Source organism: Petromyzon marinus, chromosome 10 (genome assembly GCF_048934315.1).
Source record: "Petromyzon marinus isolate PM22_M1 ecotype Great Lakes invasive population chromosome 10, UKy_Petmar_22M1.pri1.0, whole genome shotgun sequence".
NCBI classification, from domain to species: Eukaryota; Metazoa; Chordata; class Hyperoartia; order Petromyzontiformes; family Petromyzontidae; genus Petromyzon; species Petromyzon marinus.
Window position 1 is genome coordinate 9852816 of NC_133676.1, and position 15611 is coordinate 9868426.

A 15611-nucleotide genomic window follows, 5' to 3' on the forward strand; every position below is an offset into this window, starting at 1 on the left:
CAAAAAAACAAAACAAACTCAAAAAAAGGTTTCAGCGGCGACGGCTGCGGCGCGTGGCGCGCGGCTTCGGGCTCCCCCCCCCCCACACGCGCCTCACTCCGCACCGCCTTCCCGCTGCATTATTTATGTCGCGGCTGCAATTGCAGCCGCAGCGCTGTTGTCTTCTCGCTTATGTAACCGTTCGTCTCAGACGAATGTTTCGTCGCGGCGTCCGGACGAGTCGCAGAGGCCCCAGGTGAGTTTCGGCGGTCTCGTGTAGGGGTGGTGTGTGGTGGGGGGGGGATAATCTCGGTTTAGATTTCACAGAGCGGATGGGTGCCGAGAGGCCACTTACTGGCTGAGGGGTTTCAGCTCGCCGGCGTCGCTGACCAATGGGAGCGCGCAGTTGGGGCCGTCTCGGTCGACACGTCGTATGGAATGTAAAAGGCTCGGGCTGTTTTACTCATTGCGACTGGCTTCCATCTAGCAGTGGACTGACTCGTACAGCGGTAGTGACTGGCTTCTATCTAGCAGTGGACTGACTCGTACAGCGGTAGTGACTGGCTTCTATCTAGCAGTGGACTGACTCGTACAGCGGTAGTGACTGGCTTCTATCTAGTAGTGGACTGACTCGTACAGCGGTAGTGACTGGCTTCTATCTAGCAGTGGACTGACTCGTACAGCGGTAGTGACTGGCTTCTATCTAGCAGTGGACTGACTCGTACAGCGGTAGTGACTGGCTTCTATCTAGTAGTGGACTGACTCGTACAGCGGTAGTGACTGGCTTCTATTTAGTAGTGGACTGACTCGTACAGCGGTAGTGACTGGCTTCTATCTAGTAGTGGACTGACTCGTACAGCGGTAGTGACTGGCTTCTATCTAGTAGTGGACTGCCTCATACAGCGGTAGTGACTGGCTTCTATTTAGTAGTGGACTGCCTCGTACAGCGGTAGTGACTGGCTTCTATCTAGCAGTGGACTGCCTCGTACAGCGGTAGTGACTGGCTTCTATCTAGCAGTGGACTGACTTGTACAGCGGTAGTGACTGGCTTCCATCTAGCAGTGGACTGCCTCGTACAGCGGTAGTAACTGGCTTCTATTTAGTAGTGGACTGCCTCGTACAGCGGTAGTGACTGGCTTCTATTTTTTTTGTCGGAGATTTGTTCACGAGGCAGTTCGGATCTGCAGGCGCAGGCGCAGTTTCAACCGAGAGGATGGTTTCGGATTAAGCAACCATTGGAAAGATGTTCTAAATCGAACTAAACATTAAACTAATTTCAATGGTACAGTATATTTTTTCAAGTAGTGGTACCCCTAACTTTCGCAGCTCTTATAAATTCCCCTTTCACACCATCAATAGGTAAACTCCCCCCCCCCCCCCCCCCGCGCCAATCGGCAAGTCCACCGGCACGTCCACCACCTCTTTTCTAAAATCGGCCAATCAAATGCTAATTTTTTATGCTAATTTCTTTGTCAGGACACCTTGTTTGCTCGCACACAGCTTAAAGGTCCGCGATCTGAGCGTGGTTGTGTTTCGCTAAATTCTCCTGTTTGATTTGTACTAGGTGCCTCGGTGAATGTATATGCTCTGACTTTAACATAGCTATTTCTGTGACCAGTTACAAGCTAATCACTCAGCTATTTCAGTGATAAATTATATGCTAATTCCTTTGTCAAGGGGTGCCTCTGCGGATGTGTATGCTTTAACTTTAACATAGCCATTTCTGTGACCAGTCACAAGCTAATCACTCAGCCATTTCAATGCTAAATTATATGCTAATTCCTTTGTCAAGGCGCTTTGTTTCTTACACAGCTTAAAGGTCGTGATCTGAGCGTGGTTTTTTTCACTCCAGCGCTGTCCTCCAGACAGTCTCGTCCCTTCACCTGATGAAGGCCGCTTGTGTTGTGGCCGAAACGTCGTGATAATTTTTATTGTTTTATATATATTTTATTATTTTGTTGTTTCCCTTCAACGTGACCTTACCGAAAGAACTAAGCATATGGCTTCTATTTAGTAGTGGACTGACTCATACAGCGGTAGTGACTGGCTTCCATCTAGCAGTGGACTGCCTCGTACAGCGGTAGTGACTGGCTTCCATCTAGCAGTGGACTGACTCGTACAGCGGTAGTGACTGGCTTCTATTTAGTAGTGGACTGACTCATGCAGCGGTAGTGACTGGCTTCTATTTAGTAGTGGACTGACTCGTGCAGCGGTAGTGACTGGCTTCTATTTAGTAGTGGACTGACTCGTGCAGCGGTAGTGACTGGCTTCTTTCAAGCAGTGGACTGCCTCGTACAGCGGTAGTGACTGGCTTCTATTTAGTAGTGGACTGCCTCGTACAGCGGTAGTGACTGGCTTCTAATTAGTAGTGGACTGCCTGGTACAGCGGTAGTGACTGGCTTCTATTTAGTAGTGGACTGACTCGTACAGCGGTAGTGACTGGCTTCTATCTAGCAGTGGACTGACTCGTATAGCGGTAGTGACTGGCTTCTATTTAGTAGTGGACTGCCTCGTACAGCGGTAGTGACTGGCTTCTATCTAGCAGTGGACTGCCTCGTACAGCGGTAGTGACTGGCTTCTATTTAGCAGTGGACTGACTCGTACAGCGGTAGTGACTGGCTTCTATTTAGTAGTTGACTGACTCGTACAGCGGTAGTGACTGGCTTCTATCTAGCAGTGGACGGCCTCGTACAGCGGTAGTGACTGGCTTCTATTTATTAGTGGACTGCCTCTTACAGCGGTAGTGACTGGCTTCTATTTACTAGTGGACTGACTCGTACAGCGGTAGTGACTGGCTTCTATTTAGTAGTGGACTGCCTCGTACAGCGGTAGTGACTGGCTTCTATTTAGTAGTGGACTGACTCGTACAGCGGTAGTGACTGGCTTCTATTTAGCAGTGGACTGACTCGTACAGCGGTAGTGACTGGCTTCTATTTAGTAGTGGACTGCCTCGTACAGCAGTAGTGACTGGCTTCTATTTAGTAGTGGACTGACTCGTACAGCGGTAGTGACTGGCTTCTATTTAGCAGTGGACTGCCTCGTACAGCAGTAGTGACTGGCTTCTATTTAGTAGTGGACTTACTCGTACAGCGGTAGTGACTGGCTTCTATTTAGCAGTGGACTGCCTCGTACAGCAGTAGTGACTGGCTTCTATTTAGTAGTGGACTGACTCGTACAGCGGTAGTGACTGGCTTCTATCTAGCAGTGGACTGCCTCGTACAGCGGTAGTGACTGGCTTCTATCTAGCAGTGGACTGACTCGTACAGCGGTAGTGACTGGCTTCTATTTATTAGTGGACTGACTCGTGCAGCGGTAGTGATTGGCTTCTATCTAGCAGTGGACTGCCTCGTACAGCGGTAGTGACTGGCTTCTATTTATTAGTGGACTGCCTCGTACAGCGGTAGTGACTGGCTTCCATCTAGCAGTGGAATGACTCGTACAGCGGTAGTGACTGACTTCTATCTAGCAGTGGACTGCCTCGTACAGCAGTAGTGACTGGCTTCTATCTAACAGTGGACTGACTTGTACAGCGGTAGTGACTGGCTTCTATTTATTAGTGGACTGCCTCGTACAGCGGTAGTGACTGGCTTCTATTTAGCAGTGGACTGACTCGTACAGCGGTAGTGACTGGCTTCTATCTAGCAGTGGACTGCCTCGTACAGCGGTAGTGACTGGCTTCTATCTAGCAGTGGACTGACTTGTACAGCGGTAGTGACTGGCTTCTAATTAGTAGTGGACTGCCTCGTACAGCGGTAGTGACTGGCTTCTATTTAGTAGTGGACTGACTCGTACAGCGGTAGTGACTGGCTTCTGTCTAGCAGTGGACTGACTCGTATAGCGGTAGTGACTGGCTTCTATTTAGTAGTGGACTGCCTCGTACAGCAGTAGTGACTGGCTTCTATTTAGTAGTGGACTGACTCGTACAGCGGTAGTGACTGGCTTCTATTTAGCAGTGGACTGCCTCGTACAGCAGTAGTGACTGGCTTCTATTTAGTAGTGGACTGACTCGTACAGCGGTAGTGACTGGCTTCTATCTAGCAGTGGACTGCCTCGTACAGCGGTAGTGACTGGGTTCTATCTAGCAGTGGACTGACTCATAGAGCGGTAGTGACTGGCTTCTATTTATTAGTGGACTGACTCGTGCAGCGGTAGTGACTGGCTTCTATCTAGCAGTGGACTGCCTCGTACAGCGGTAGTGACTGGCTTCTATTTATTATTGGACTGCCTCATACAGCGGTAGTGACTGGCTTCCATCTAGCAGTGGACTGACTCGTACAGCGGTAGTGACTGACTTATATCTAGCAGTGGACTGCCTCGTACAGCGGTAGTGACTGGCTTCTATCTAACAGTGGACTGACTTGTACAGCGGTAGTGACTGGCTTCTATTTATTAGTGGACTGCCTCGTACAGCGGTAGTGAATGGATTCTATTTAGCAGTGGACTGACTCGTACAGCGGTAGTGACTGGCTTCTATCTAGCAGTGGACTGCCTCGTACAGCGGTAGTGACTGGCTTCTATCTAGCAGTGGACTGACTTGTACAGCGGTAGTGACTGGCTTCTAATTAGCAGTGGACTGACTCGTACAGCGGTAGTGACTGACTTCTATTTAGTAGTTGACTGACTCGTACAGCGGTAGTGACTGGCTTCTATCTAGCAGTGGACGGCCTCTTACAGCGGTAGTGACTGGCTTCTATTTAGTAGTGGACTGCCTCTTACAGCGGTAGTGACTGGCTTCTATTTACTAGTGGACTGACTCGTACAGCGGTAGTGACTGGCTTCTATTTAGTAGTGGACTGCCTCGTACAGCGGTAGTGACTGGCTTCTATTTAGTCGTGGACTGACTCGTACAGCGGTAGTGACTGGCTTCTATTTAGCAGTGGACTGACTCGTACAGCGGTAGTGACTGGCTTCTATCTAGCAGTGGACTGCCTCGTACAGCGGTAGTGACTGGCTTCTATTTAGTAGTGGACTAACTCGTACAGCGGTAGTGACTGGGTTCTATTTACTAGTGGACTGCCTCGTACAGCAGTAGTGACTGGCTTCTATTTAGTAGTGGACTGACTCGTACAGCGGTAGTGACTGGCTTCTATTTAGCAGTGGACTGCCTCGTACAGCAGTAGTGACTGGCTTCTATTTAGTAGTGGACTGACTCGTACAGCGGTAGTGACTGGCTTCTATCTAGCAGTGGACTGCCTCGTATAGCGGTAGTGACTGGCTTCTATCTAGCAGTGGACTGCCTCGTACAGCGGTAGTGACTGGCTTCTATCTAGCAGTGGACTGACTCGTACAGCGGTAGTGACTGGCTTCTATCTAGCAGTGGACTGCCTCGTACAGCGGTAGTGACTGGCTTCTATCTAGCAGTGGACTGCCTCGTACAGCGGTAGTGACTGGCTTCTATCTAACAGTGGACTGACTTGTACAGCGGTAGTGACTGGCTTCTAATTAGTAGTGGACTGCCTCGTACAGCGGTAGTGACTGGCTTCTATTTAGTAGTGGACTGACTCGTACAGCGGTAGTGACTGGCTTCTATCTAGCAGTGGACTGACTCGTATAGCGGTAGTGACTGGCTTCTATTTAGTAGTGGACTGCCTCGTACAGCGGTAGTGACTGGCTTCTATCTAGCAGTGGACTGCCTCGTACAGCGGTAGTGACTGGCTTCTATCTAGTAATGGACTGCCTCGTACAGCGGTACTGACTGGCTTCTATTTAGTAGTGGACTGCCTCGTACAGCGGTAGTTACTGGGTTCTATTTAGTAGTGGACTGACTCATACAGCGGTAGTGACTGGCTTCTATCTAGCAGTGGACTGCCTCGTACAGCGGTAGTGACTGGCTTCTATTTAGTAGTGGACTGACTCGTACAGCGGTAGTGACTGGGTTCTATTTACTAGTGGACTGCCTCGTACAGCGGTAGTGACTGGCTTCTATCTAGCAGTGGACTGACTCGTACAGCGGTAGTGATTCGCTGCCATCCAGGAATGCATTGACTCCGCAGTCGTGACCCGCTACCATCCAGCAGTGGATTGAACTTGGCTATTAAGAATGAACTCTTATAGCGCGTTGCATTAAAGCAACGCTACTGGGTTCGGTCGCGTCAATGTATGATGAATGATATCGGTCGCGAAAGCCTCCGTGTTAAACTTTAATAGTCTTAACATCACCACTGTGGTTGGAGCCATGAATATGAGATGGCCCTTAATAGAGAATGTCACGAAGCAGTCCTTAACCAGCAGCTAAGTGGGCAGTCTTGGATTAAAGCTCTGTGACCTTTAATGCATCATACTACTGCGCTATTAAAATTACTCCCGAGTTTCCTGACTGGCCGCTGGCTGGCTTCCTCTCCACCCCAACACAAACTTATATGAATGACCGCGCGCCATTGGCAGCAAAACTCGCTGGGGAACTGGCTAAACGCAATTTCCCGTGTAACGAATAAACATTTGTTTGATTTGAAACAGGGGAATAAGTTCCGGAAGGTATCTAATAGGTAGCGACATCGAATCGGTGGGACTAGCGAATACAGTAGGCTGACAGGGTTAATGTAAAATTAGTCAAACTTTTGTGCTCTTATTAACGTAATTATTTTTGGATTGAATTCCTTTCCAGCACAGACCCCGCTTGCTTGCCCATCGCCACATAAATAACCTCTTGTTGTAACAGCTCTCTCGCTGGTTCAGCAGTTCCACTGCTGGATTATTTTTTTCTGCCTGAGGACGACCGCTTGTGTTGCGATCGAAATGTCGTGATATATTATTTTATTTTTCTACCTACGTGACTTTGCCGAAAGAACCAAAGAGTATGGATTCCTGCAGTCACGAAAGCCTCAAATTAAGATTGATATAAAAATACACTAACAATAGATATTTTCTTGGCACATTCCATCAAAGCGATTACTTTTAGTGCTTCGAGTATAGGATTGTGAGGAGAGTGTGGAATATACAGCTGTCTGTTCTTGTCTGTTGCAGCGCAATGTGTTTTCTGCTAGTTATTAATTATTACGCTTGTTTTTGTTTTACCAAATCCCCCAAAAATATCTTGTTCTTCTGGTTGCCGACCCCTGGACTAGACGGCGTAGGACGAGACTTATGAGCGTGTTCTGGTAGGCTAGTTATGGTTAGTTATAAAGTCCGGTTGGATAGTTAGGGTCAGGGATAGTGCCAATATATGTATGCAGAGTTAGGGTTAGCGTGAGTGCTAGGCATTGGTTGGCTAGTTAGTGTCAATGTTTCAGGCTACTTTTCTAGTTTGTTCAGGCTAGTAGTGCACAATGTATGGGTGTGTTAGGTCGGGTTCGTGCTTGGAGAGCTGTCTAGTTAGTGGCAGGGTTACGGCTATTTCTCCGGGCAGTATGGCTGGTTTGCCAGCATTAAGGCTAGTTGCTCTGTAGGTTCTGATTGTCCTTGGCTTCTCTTTTCCATTGCCAACGACTGCATATAACCATGAGCTTTTGTGTTCCCTAATTTCCCTTTTATCAAATGTTCCTTACCGTTTTGATTCTGGTGAAGTGGGAAAATTCCAAAGCAATGTGTTGTAACCACTTCGTCTAGATCTGACTCCATCACTCAGTGTTGAAAACGTTTAGTTTTTCACCTTTGTAGAGCATTTTGAGGTGTGGTTACATTTAGAAGATATATGAATAACCCTGTTCTTCTTGGTCAGTGCTCACACGTGCAAGTGATTTATATGAGAATGACATTTAAAAATGTAACATTGAAGAAACCTTTTGGAGTTGGCCGTAAACAAACATTGGAAGTGTGCAGGCATGTGCAAACACTTTGAAAGTTGTGAACAAAACTACAAGCAGCCATCGGGGATCCGTCTGAAGTAGAGTCGCTATGAATACTATCTATTGAGGGGGACCAGCATACGGTCTACCCCTCTGCCCAAGAGTTGGAAAAGCAAATATGTAATTGAATCCCACCCGATATAATAACACAATAAATGGTGTGATTGTGACCATAACACCGGTCCTCCCATTATGTCTTGCATATCACCACCGATTTCCACGGTTGGCTACGTAAGGTGCGAAAGAAATTCAACATACAGTAGATACAAACATCCACATATATATCGGCGCACAGCCTTGTTTTAGACCACCAACTGTAAGCAGCTACAATTGTGGCCATTCTATTTTAGACAGCAGCAGGACTCCCTCATGTACCATGTGCCATTACCCAATGAATTTTGCACCACACTCAAAATATTGAGTTTCAACAAGGGGTTGGTTGGATTCCAAAGCCATGAATGGCAAGTATCTGCAAGTGACCTTGTGAGGTCTGTCATTGCCGTTCACCGTAAATGCATCCACAAAGCACCATTGGAGCTGTTAACCAATACACAATTGTACGCTGTTGTGCACAATTGTACGCAGTTGTGTTGTGAATGCATAGATATACCGCTGGCTTGCAGTGCCACGAATTACAGACTACAGTTAGGTACACTTTTGTTGATGGCACCAAAATAACACTAGAAAATGTCACAATAAAGCATTTGTCAGCACAGATGAGTAACCGCGGTAGTCATCATCCAGCCTGTCGATAGTATAAAAATAATTTTGAAATATCACGACCGTAGTGTAATGTGGAATCCAAGTAACAGTGAGATTTTGAGATTTCTTAAATTGTTCAAGTATCGGCTGTACTTTGTAGTGACAATGAAAATGTAAGAATCATGTTGTAATTCACGAGATGTAAAACATTTAAATAGTAAACATTTAAAAACTGAAATGTATTGCAACAATTGACTCGATACCTAGCTGTAATTTATTGACCTATTTGACAGTACCTGTCACTGGATAGTGGTCGATCAGGAGGAAATCAAACATTTGTTCGCTTGCCCTTTGTTGTTGGGTTTTTTTATCACTGTGAATTGAAATTGAATTTTGATATTCATATCAAATGCGATAGGGTTCATTGCACATGTACAGCCGTTTCGTCAATCCACTGCTGGGTGAGAGCCTCCCCCACACCATGTGATTTGTAGGTGGGTTGGTGAAGCTGAGAAATGTAGACTGAAGCATCGTAGAGGACAACACATTATTTTGCATAGCCACTCAGCCTGTTAATGCTTGGCGGTTGCCTATCCAGGCTCGACTATGCTTAGCTTCTGATCTCGGGCATGCGGATTCATTGTACCACCAGTTTATTACATCATTGCTAGAAATTTTCTGATGGTACTCATTATTTCATCACAGTTACAAAACATCGTAGTTACAAAAGCAACTGTCCTTTTCACAAGTGCAAGATAGTATAAATAATTGTGTTAATGTTGCTCAGTGCCGTCACAGTTACTCTTCCGTGTTTTACTTTCAAAGATAGCAGAACTGTCAAGCAACATGGTAATTGTGCCACGGGCATGCCTTGCAAATGACTCAAAGAGCATCGGTAAGTTTCACCGCATGAACATGTATTAACTTCACTTGCAATGAGGCATGCATTGGATGCATAATTATTGCAATTTTGGCATCTTAGCAGTTCATGAGAAGGATTAAAGGGTGATGATCAGGGTCACAATTTGCGCATCATGTGCCTGGGATCTTATTATACTGATGTCATTTTCCCGCAGTGAGATACTTGTGCCTGCATTGCCACTTATCTAAATGCAGATATATACAAGAACCTCCTTGAGCAACGCAGTGGTATTTATCACTGTCGTGGGACTACTTTCACTATGCAATTATGTTCCGTATCATGATGGTATTTAATATGACATTGCTTTTCTAATGTGTATGTCAAGTTATGTTTGTGACTGCAGTATTGTCACGATTAAGGGATTATATGTTCTTTTATAAATAAAATACCAAGGGCTTCCGTAGAGCAGGTGTTGCACATGAAGGTATGCTCTCGTTTTGTCAATTAAATGCATTGCTTTTGAATACAGCACATTTCAGTGAATGTTTAACACCCATTTACTGATGCATATGCATGTCATTAGCTCCACTGCATATGCTGCTTAAAAAGAGTAATAGACTGATGCAATAATGATATTGTAATTGTCCTCATGTGCAGTGCTGAATAGGTCATTCATTCATCTTTGCGTGAGCATTTAACTTAGCAGCTTCAGATAATGTCATTTGACAACTTGCACATGACAAAGCTGCGCTTATAGTTATTCCAAGTTTATATTTAGCCACTTCATAAATGCAGTATTAAAATGAAAGGCTCAAAGACCAAAATAAATGTTGATGGATACTCTGTGGTAATCCTATTAAGTAGAGGGCTGCTGGATTATCCAGTACTATATTTTTTTCAGGGCTGCACAGTTGGTTAACAGCGCCGGCATTCGCTCTGCACGTGGAAGCGCCGGCATTCGCTCTGCACGTACGAAATGCTGTACACGCAAATGCTTGGAATTGTGTGTAAGCAATCCTGCCGAGCGTTGTGAGGTGCGTGACGCTCACAATACGTACACAGCAATCTTGTATGTAGTCAGCTGATGCGTGACGTGCTCGCTGGGGAAATCTGCGAGGGGGTGGGTGGGTTAGCACTTGTGTAATGTGTCTCACCACAGTGCTATTTTGCTATTTGGGCAGCTTGGACATTGCTCTTATTACCACCGAGTGCGGAGCCGCTCCGCAGTAGTCGGCACATGCATTCTGGCAGCAAAAGGTCAGTGGTGGGCAGGCACTTGACTGTGCTTTTGTGGTATAGCAGTGCTGCATAATGTACAACGTTATTTTCAGATTTTTATATGATTTTTTGTTAAATGCATTGGAAGTTTGCGGCTACTTAGAATGCAATTATTGTCGATGCTTGATGTTTATTGACTAGCTTGAATGTAATTGTATTGCATTGATTTACATAGGAGTTTTGTTTTTAAATACGTTCTTCCTCGTACATGCTTGCTAATAATAGTCAGCCACTGCTAATGTTGTCATCCTGCGTTAGGTTTGCGCGTCTCACTCGTCAGCCACACTTATCCAAAGCCTGGATTTGAATGAATGCATGCCATGTGAGGTTCTGTTGAATTAAAAAGAAAGAAACCCGTCGGATTTTTTTTGCAACAGCAGTAATTATTTTAAGATTAACTGCGTTCGGGCCCGATCCTTCGCTTCTTGCCTCGGTTGATGTTAATTTGCAAATTTCTAACCCATTCAGGGCCATGTATCTTGTTATATTGGCAGAGCTAATACATTGCCACGGGTGGAGCGCTGGTATTACAATTTTGTCATTCATCTCTGTGGGAAGGCGTATTCAGAAAAGCCAGTGATGCAAAGAGAATTCATATATGGGTTTTTTTTTAAACCTTACCCATTATGGTATTTGTGCTTTCACAGGACATAGACCATGGATAGCTTGAGAAAAAAGGTGTTCACCATGGACAGGGGTGTTGTGGAAGAGTGGCTGTCCGAGTTTAAGGTACAGTTTTACAATGTTATATATTTAAATTCACTGTCCAGACATGTTTTCAGCATTGTTCCATATGCTTGGTGGAGCAATGGAGCGGTTGTGGTCAGTGCTGTGCACGATAAACACGGCGACCTGAATTCAGTATCCGGCCATTGTCAACAGCATCAGCGAGTGATATCTGAACCACTTCTTGACCTCCCCTTCACTAACCCCCACTGACCAGCGTGGTGAAGTATAGTCAAACAACTCCTCAGCCGTGGGAAAGGCCTTCATCCAGTAGCAAAATGACTGTACATTTTTTAAATTGTTTTGTGTACTTTCCTAGATGCTTTATAATAGCATTTTGATTATTTACCATATGTTTGCTAACATAAGCTTGAAGGATCGTTTCCATGTATGTCACTGCTGCTAATACCAGTGTCTATATGATGAATACAATTTGCTTGCTCACATTAAGTAGACGTTTTGTCTTGATGGATGTCTTTATTGCTTTTGCAGGGGGTAAATTACCACGTGCTACGTGGCAGACTGCAACGCTGCTGTAACGTTCATCATACTTAATTATGATAACACAAGTGGACATTTTCCATCCATTCCTCATTTTCAGGCCCTGCCCGAGACCTCCATCGGCAGCTATGCGGACAAGCTGCAACAGAAGATGACGCTCATCTCAGCACTCTACAAAGTGATCCGAGAGGCGCACAGTGAGGTTAGCTTGTGGATGGCACACTAGACTTGCAATCCAGAGGTCGCCGGGTTCAATCTTCCGATGTGGGACTTGAAACAATGGGAGTTTCTTAAACCGTCCCCCCCCACCACCTCTTGTTCAGGTTATGTGTGGTGCACTAAAGTGTGGATATTCTCACCTCTTCCAAGATGCCTGGCCAATGTAGAGCGCCCTCTAATGAGCTGCCTGTCATGGAAGGCCTTCCACCAACAGTTGAGTGAGCAAGACATTTCAGGGCTGCAACCTTTACCGCGTCAACAACGCCCATGAGTATGTCCACCATGGACACAGAATCTGGATCGTTCAGAATCAGAATCTTCATTGAGACTGGCTGGAGGAATCCGATGAGCTACGAAGCTATTTTTCACAGATGTCCAGTAGGGACAGGTCCTAAAGTTGCGACAACAGTACAAAAACTGATAGGAATGACATCAGCTCACATGCAGGTGCTGGTTGCATTGTCACATCGCACGACCCTGAGAGATGGCGACGGCTTGGGGGAGGTCTTTTAAAAAAATAATCGTTCTTGCTCAGGGTAAAACACGTTGTCTTCTTGAGTAATTTTAAGGTCTCAGCTCAGTTGTTGATGATTGTTTACAATAATGGAATAAAGGCTATCGGCTCATATTTGATAGATATACAGCTTGTCCTTTGCTGTTGGTCACAAGTTTGAACATTTTATATATATGTAAAAAATACTTTAAAGCTACAGTCAACCACACCACCATAATGTTCGATTAAGGCCACTGTTTTCACCTGAAATGCATGAGAGTGACGTTAGAGTGATGTCACTCGAGTGCTATAATGGCATGGTTGAGTAACTTCAGTCTTAATTTAACATAAAAAAATATTCAAACTTGTCATACAGCCCAGGATTTACAGCCTAGGTGAGTATCTACAAGATGATGGCTATTTTGCTTTTTTGGCCCATGACTCCCTTTGACATGATCCAGGCCAGCTTTAATTGTACACAGTGTACCAAAAAAAATTGTTCCTGGGTAGTAAGTGTTATTTCCTCATTGCTTATGCCTCAAAAGTACAGAAAATGGCTATTATTCCCCACAAACTTTGCTTTCGTAACCAGGACAGCGATATTTAGAAATGTACATATTTTCAATGAGAAAACGTGGTGTGCATTTGTATGCACTATGCTTTTTAGGCATAAGCACTGAACAAATAACACTTACTACCCAGAGACAAAAATCGTGTTGCATAGTGTCATGTGCCAAGTGAATCACTCGCCACTCTGTACAGTCGGTTGCAGGAAACCGAGCCCGAATGAAGGGATGTTGAAGAATGCCCTGTGGGTATCTCTCCCAGGAACATCGCCAGTTGTCTCGTAAAAAAAAAAAAATCTCTCTCGCAAGGGTTTCAATTAGTTTAAGAGCCTGGCTCTTGTGCTTGGAACACGTTTTAACTTCGTCACCATATTGTACAGGTTCTCAGGCCATTGCTAATGGTATTAATGGTAATGTTTATTCCGCCTGAACGTAATCCTTTTAAACATGCACTGTGCAATGCAGATATACTGTGGGATAAAAATTATCCAAAATGCACTGAATATGAAATAAAGAAAAACTGCGGTTCTTCATTTGCTCCTTTGAAATTAGGTACCCGATAGCAACCACCACGTTATAGCGCTTTCCTACCATACCAAGTGACGTCTTTAACAAAACGCTATTATGACATGTTAAACAAAACCGTTGTATTTATTGCACAATTATGTATGCGGACGTGACCTCCTGGGTTTATTTTTAACGATGTTCTCTCCGTGCGCTTAATGGCTTGCCCTTTGGAAACAGCTGCTGGAGCCCGTGTGCCACCAGCTGTTTGAGTTCGCCCGTAGCGGGGAGCCGCGGCTCCGTCTCTTCACGCTGCAGTTCCTGCCCGTGCTCGTCGACCGCTACCTGACGGGCTTGGCCGCCGCACAGGGGCCGCGCCCTCGCAACAACGGCTGCGCGGAGGCACTGCTCCTGGGCCTCTATAATCTGGTGGGCACTTACAGTGGCGTACGCTTTTTTTTTTGTTGGGGGTGGGTGGAAGGGGGGGGGGGGTGTATTTGACTGAGAAAAAATATGCGCACGTTGTTTAGTTTGTTGTGGGGGAGCGGTGGTGTAGCGGTTGGCGAGCTGCGTTATGAACCCAGGCGACCCGGCTTCGATTCCCGCTCACGGCCAATACCAGTGACGATTATATGAAACGGTTCTGAGCCTCCTCTAGGTCGGCTCTGTCTGGGGCGACAAAGGCGGTCGGGCGTGGTGCTGGCCACCCACCCCCTCGTGTACCGTTCCAGCCTTCATAGGTGCTCGCTAACAGCACTTGCCCCTACAGTCTGTTAAAGCAATACGGGGGGGGGGGGGGGGTCTTTGTCTCGCCCGCACGTCCGATTAGCACGGTTGGCTACGTATGGTGCGAAAGAAGTTCAACTTACGTTTACATACAAATAAATGCACGCGTTAGGCAGCGACTAAAATAACTCCTATAGAATGACCTGAGCTACTTTAGAGTGGCTTGAGACAACTTGAGTGTATTCTAATATTTTGGACCTTGTTCTTTTTGTCCACGTACAATCACTACATTCATTGTGTTTTAAAAAGATAGACCCGATTTGAAATCGCTATATCTCTGCAACCACGAACCGTCCATGATTAAAACTCTTACCACTTGAAATGGCGGGGCATAGAGTTTCAAAAGATGGTGACCCCGCAACACAAGGCGTTCTGCAGTTCAGCAAGACTGAATCCGTAATTGCGGTGCAGCGTGCGTTTCAACGGCGTTTTGGCATTGATCCGCCCATGTTAAAGACCGACAATTTGAGGACACGGGCTGCTGTTGATGTAAGGGGAAGAGCACAGGGCGACCACGCACCTCAAGAGTAAAACGTAAGAAGAGCGGCGTTTGGGATGAATTCAACTATCGCCTCGATGTTGTCCGTACAGCAGGAGGAGGGCACATAGAGCATTTATAAAATGGTTAGTAAAACTTGATTACTCATTGAACCGTTTGTAACTTTTTGTGTACTTGTAAAATGTTGCCATCGTGAAATATACTGCTTTGAAATTGGGTCCATATTTTGAAACACGCTGTATGTACATGAACTGATGGGTGCAGTGCTGAGTAGGAACGCACATGAAGACTAGAACAGTGCACGGGGGTGGGGGGGGTGGTCAGCACCATCACACCCGGCTGCATTTTTGTCGTCTCTGCAGATGTTTACGCAACGCACCAGTTACTCGTTTAAGGCTGAGTCGACCTCGGGGAGGACCAGGAACGGTTCTGTTATCACTCGCCACTGAAGTTAACCGTGGCTGAGAATTTAACTCGGGCGGAGGTCATAGCGCAGTGTGCTCGCCAATGTTGTTTAGTGGTTTATTGTCTAAGACAAATTGTAGAAGAATTGATGAGCTATTTGGATGAAACTATTGTGAATAAAACTGTGCCTAATTTTTTACTGAATGCATATTTTTGTTGGCATTTATATAGACATTTTGCAAACGCTACATGCACGCAACTTGTGTTAAGCCCAGTATGGTGTGTGTTATCCTTGAATTATTTCTAA

At 45.7% G+C, this 15611-nt stretch overlaps 1 protein-coding gene across 3 annotated transcripts in view; it reads left to right on the top strand.

The window, feature by feature from the left end:
* The first annotated feature begins 96 nt into the window (after nucleotides 1-96).
* The window catches only part of LOC116940945 (hyccin 2-like), a 29052-nt gene continuing 13537 nt past the window's right edge, over nucleotides 97-15611 (top strand). Inside the window, exons 1-4 of one of the 3 annotated variants that reach the window (XM_032951359.2) lie at nucleotides 97-235; nucleotides 11253-11334; nucleotides 11933-12034; nucleotides 13855-14043. In XM_032951359.2, the coding sequence (XP_032807250.2) occupies nucleotides 11263-11334; nucleotides 11933-12034; nucleotides 13855-14043 (363 nt within the window). In that variant the 5' untranslated portion in view covers nucleotides 97-235; nucleotides 11253-11262. Of the gene's footprint in view, nucleotides 236-5866; nucleotides 10362-10435; nucleotides 10585-11252; nucleotides 11335-11932; nucleotides 12035-13854; nucleotides 14044-15611 lie in introns of those variants that run through there. The other 2 variants (XM_032951362.2, XM_032951361.2) reach the window with 2 other exon arrangements.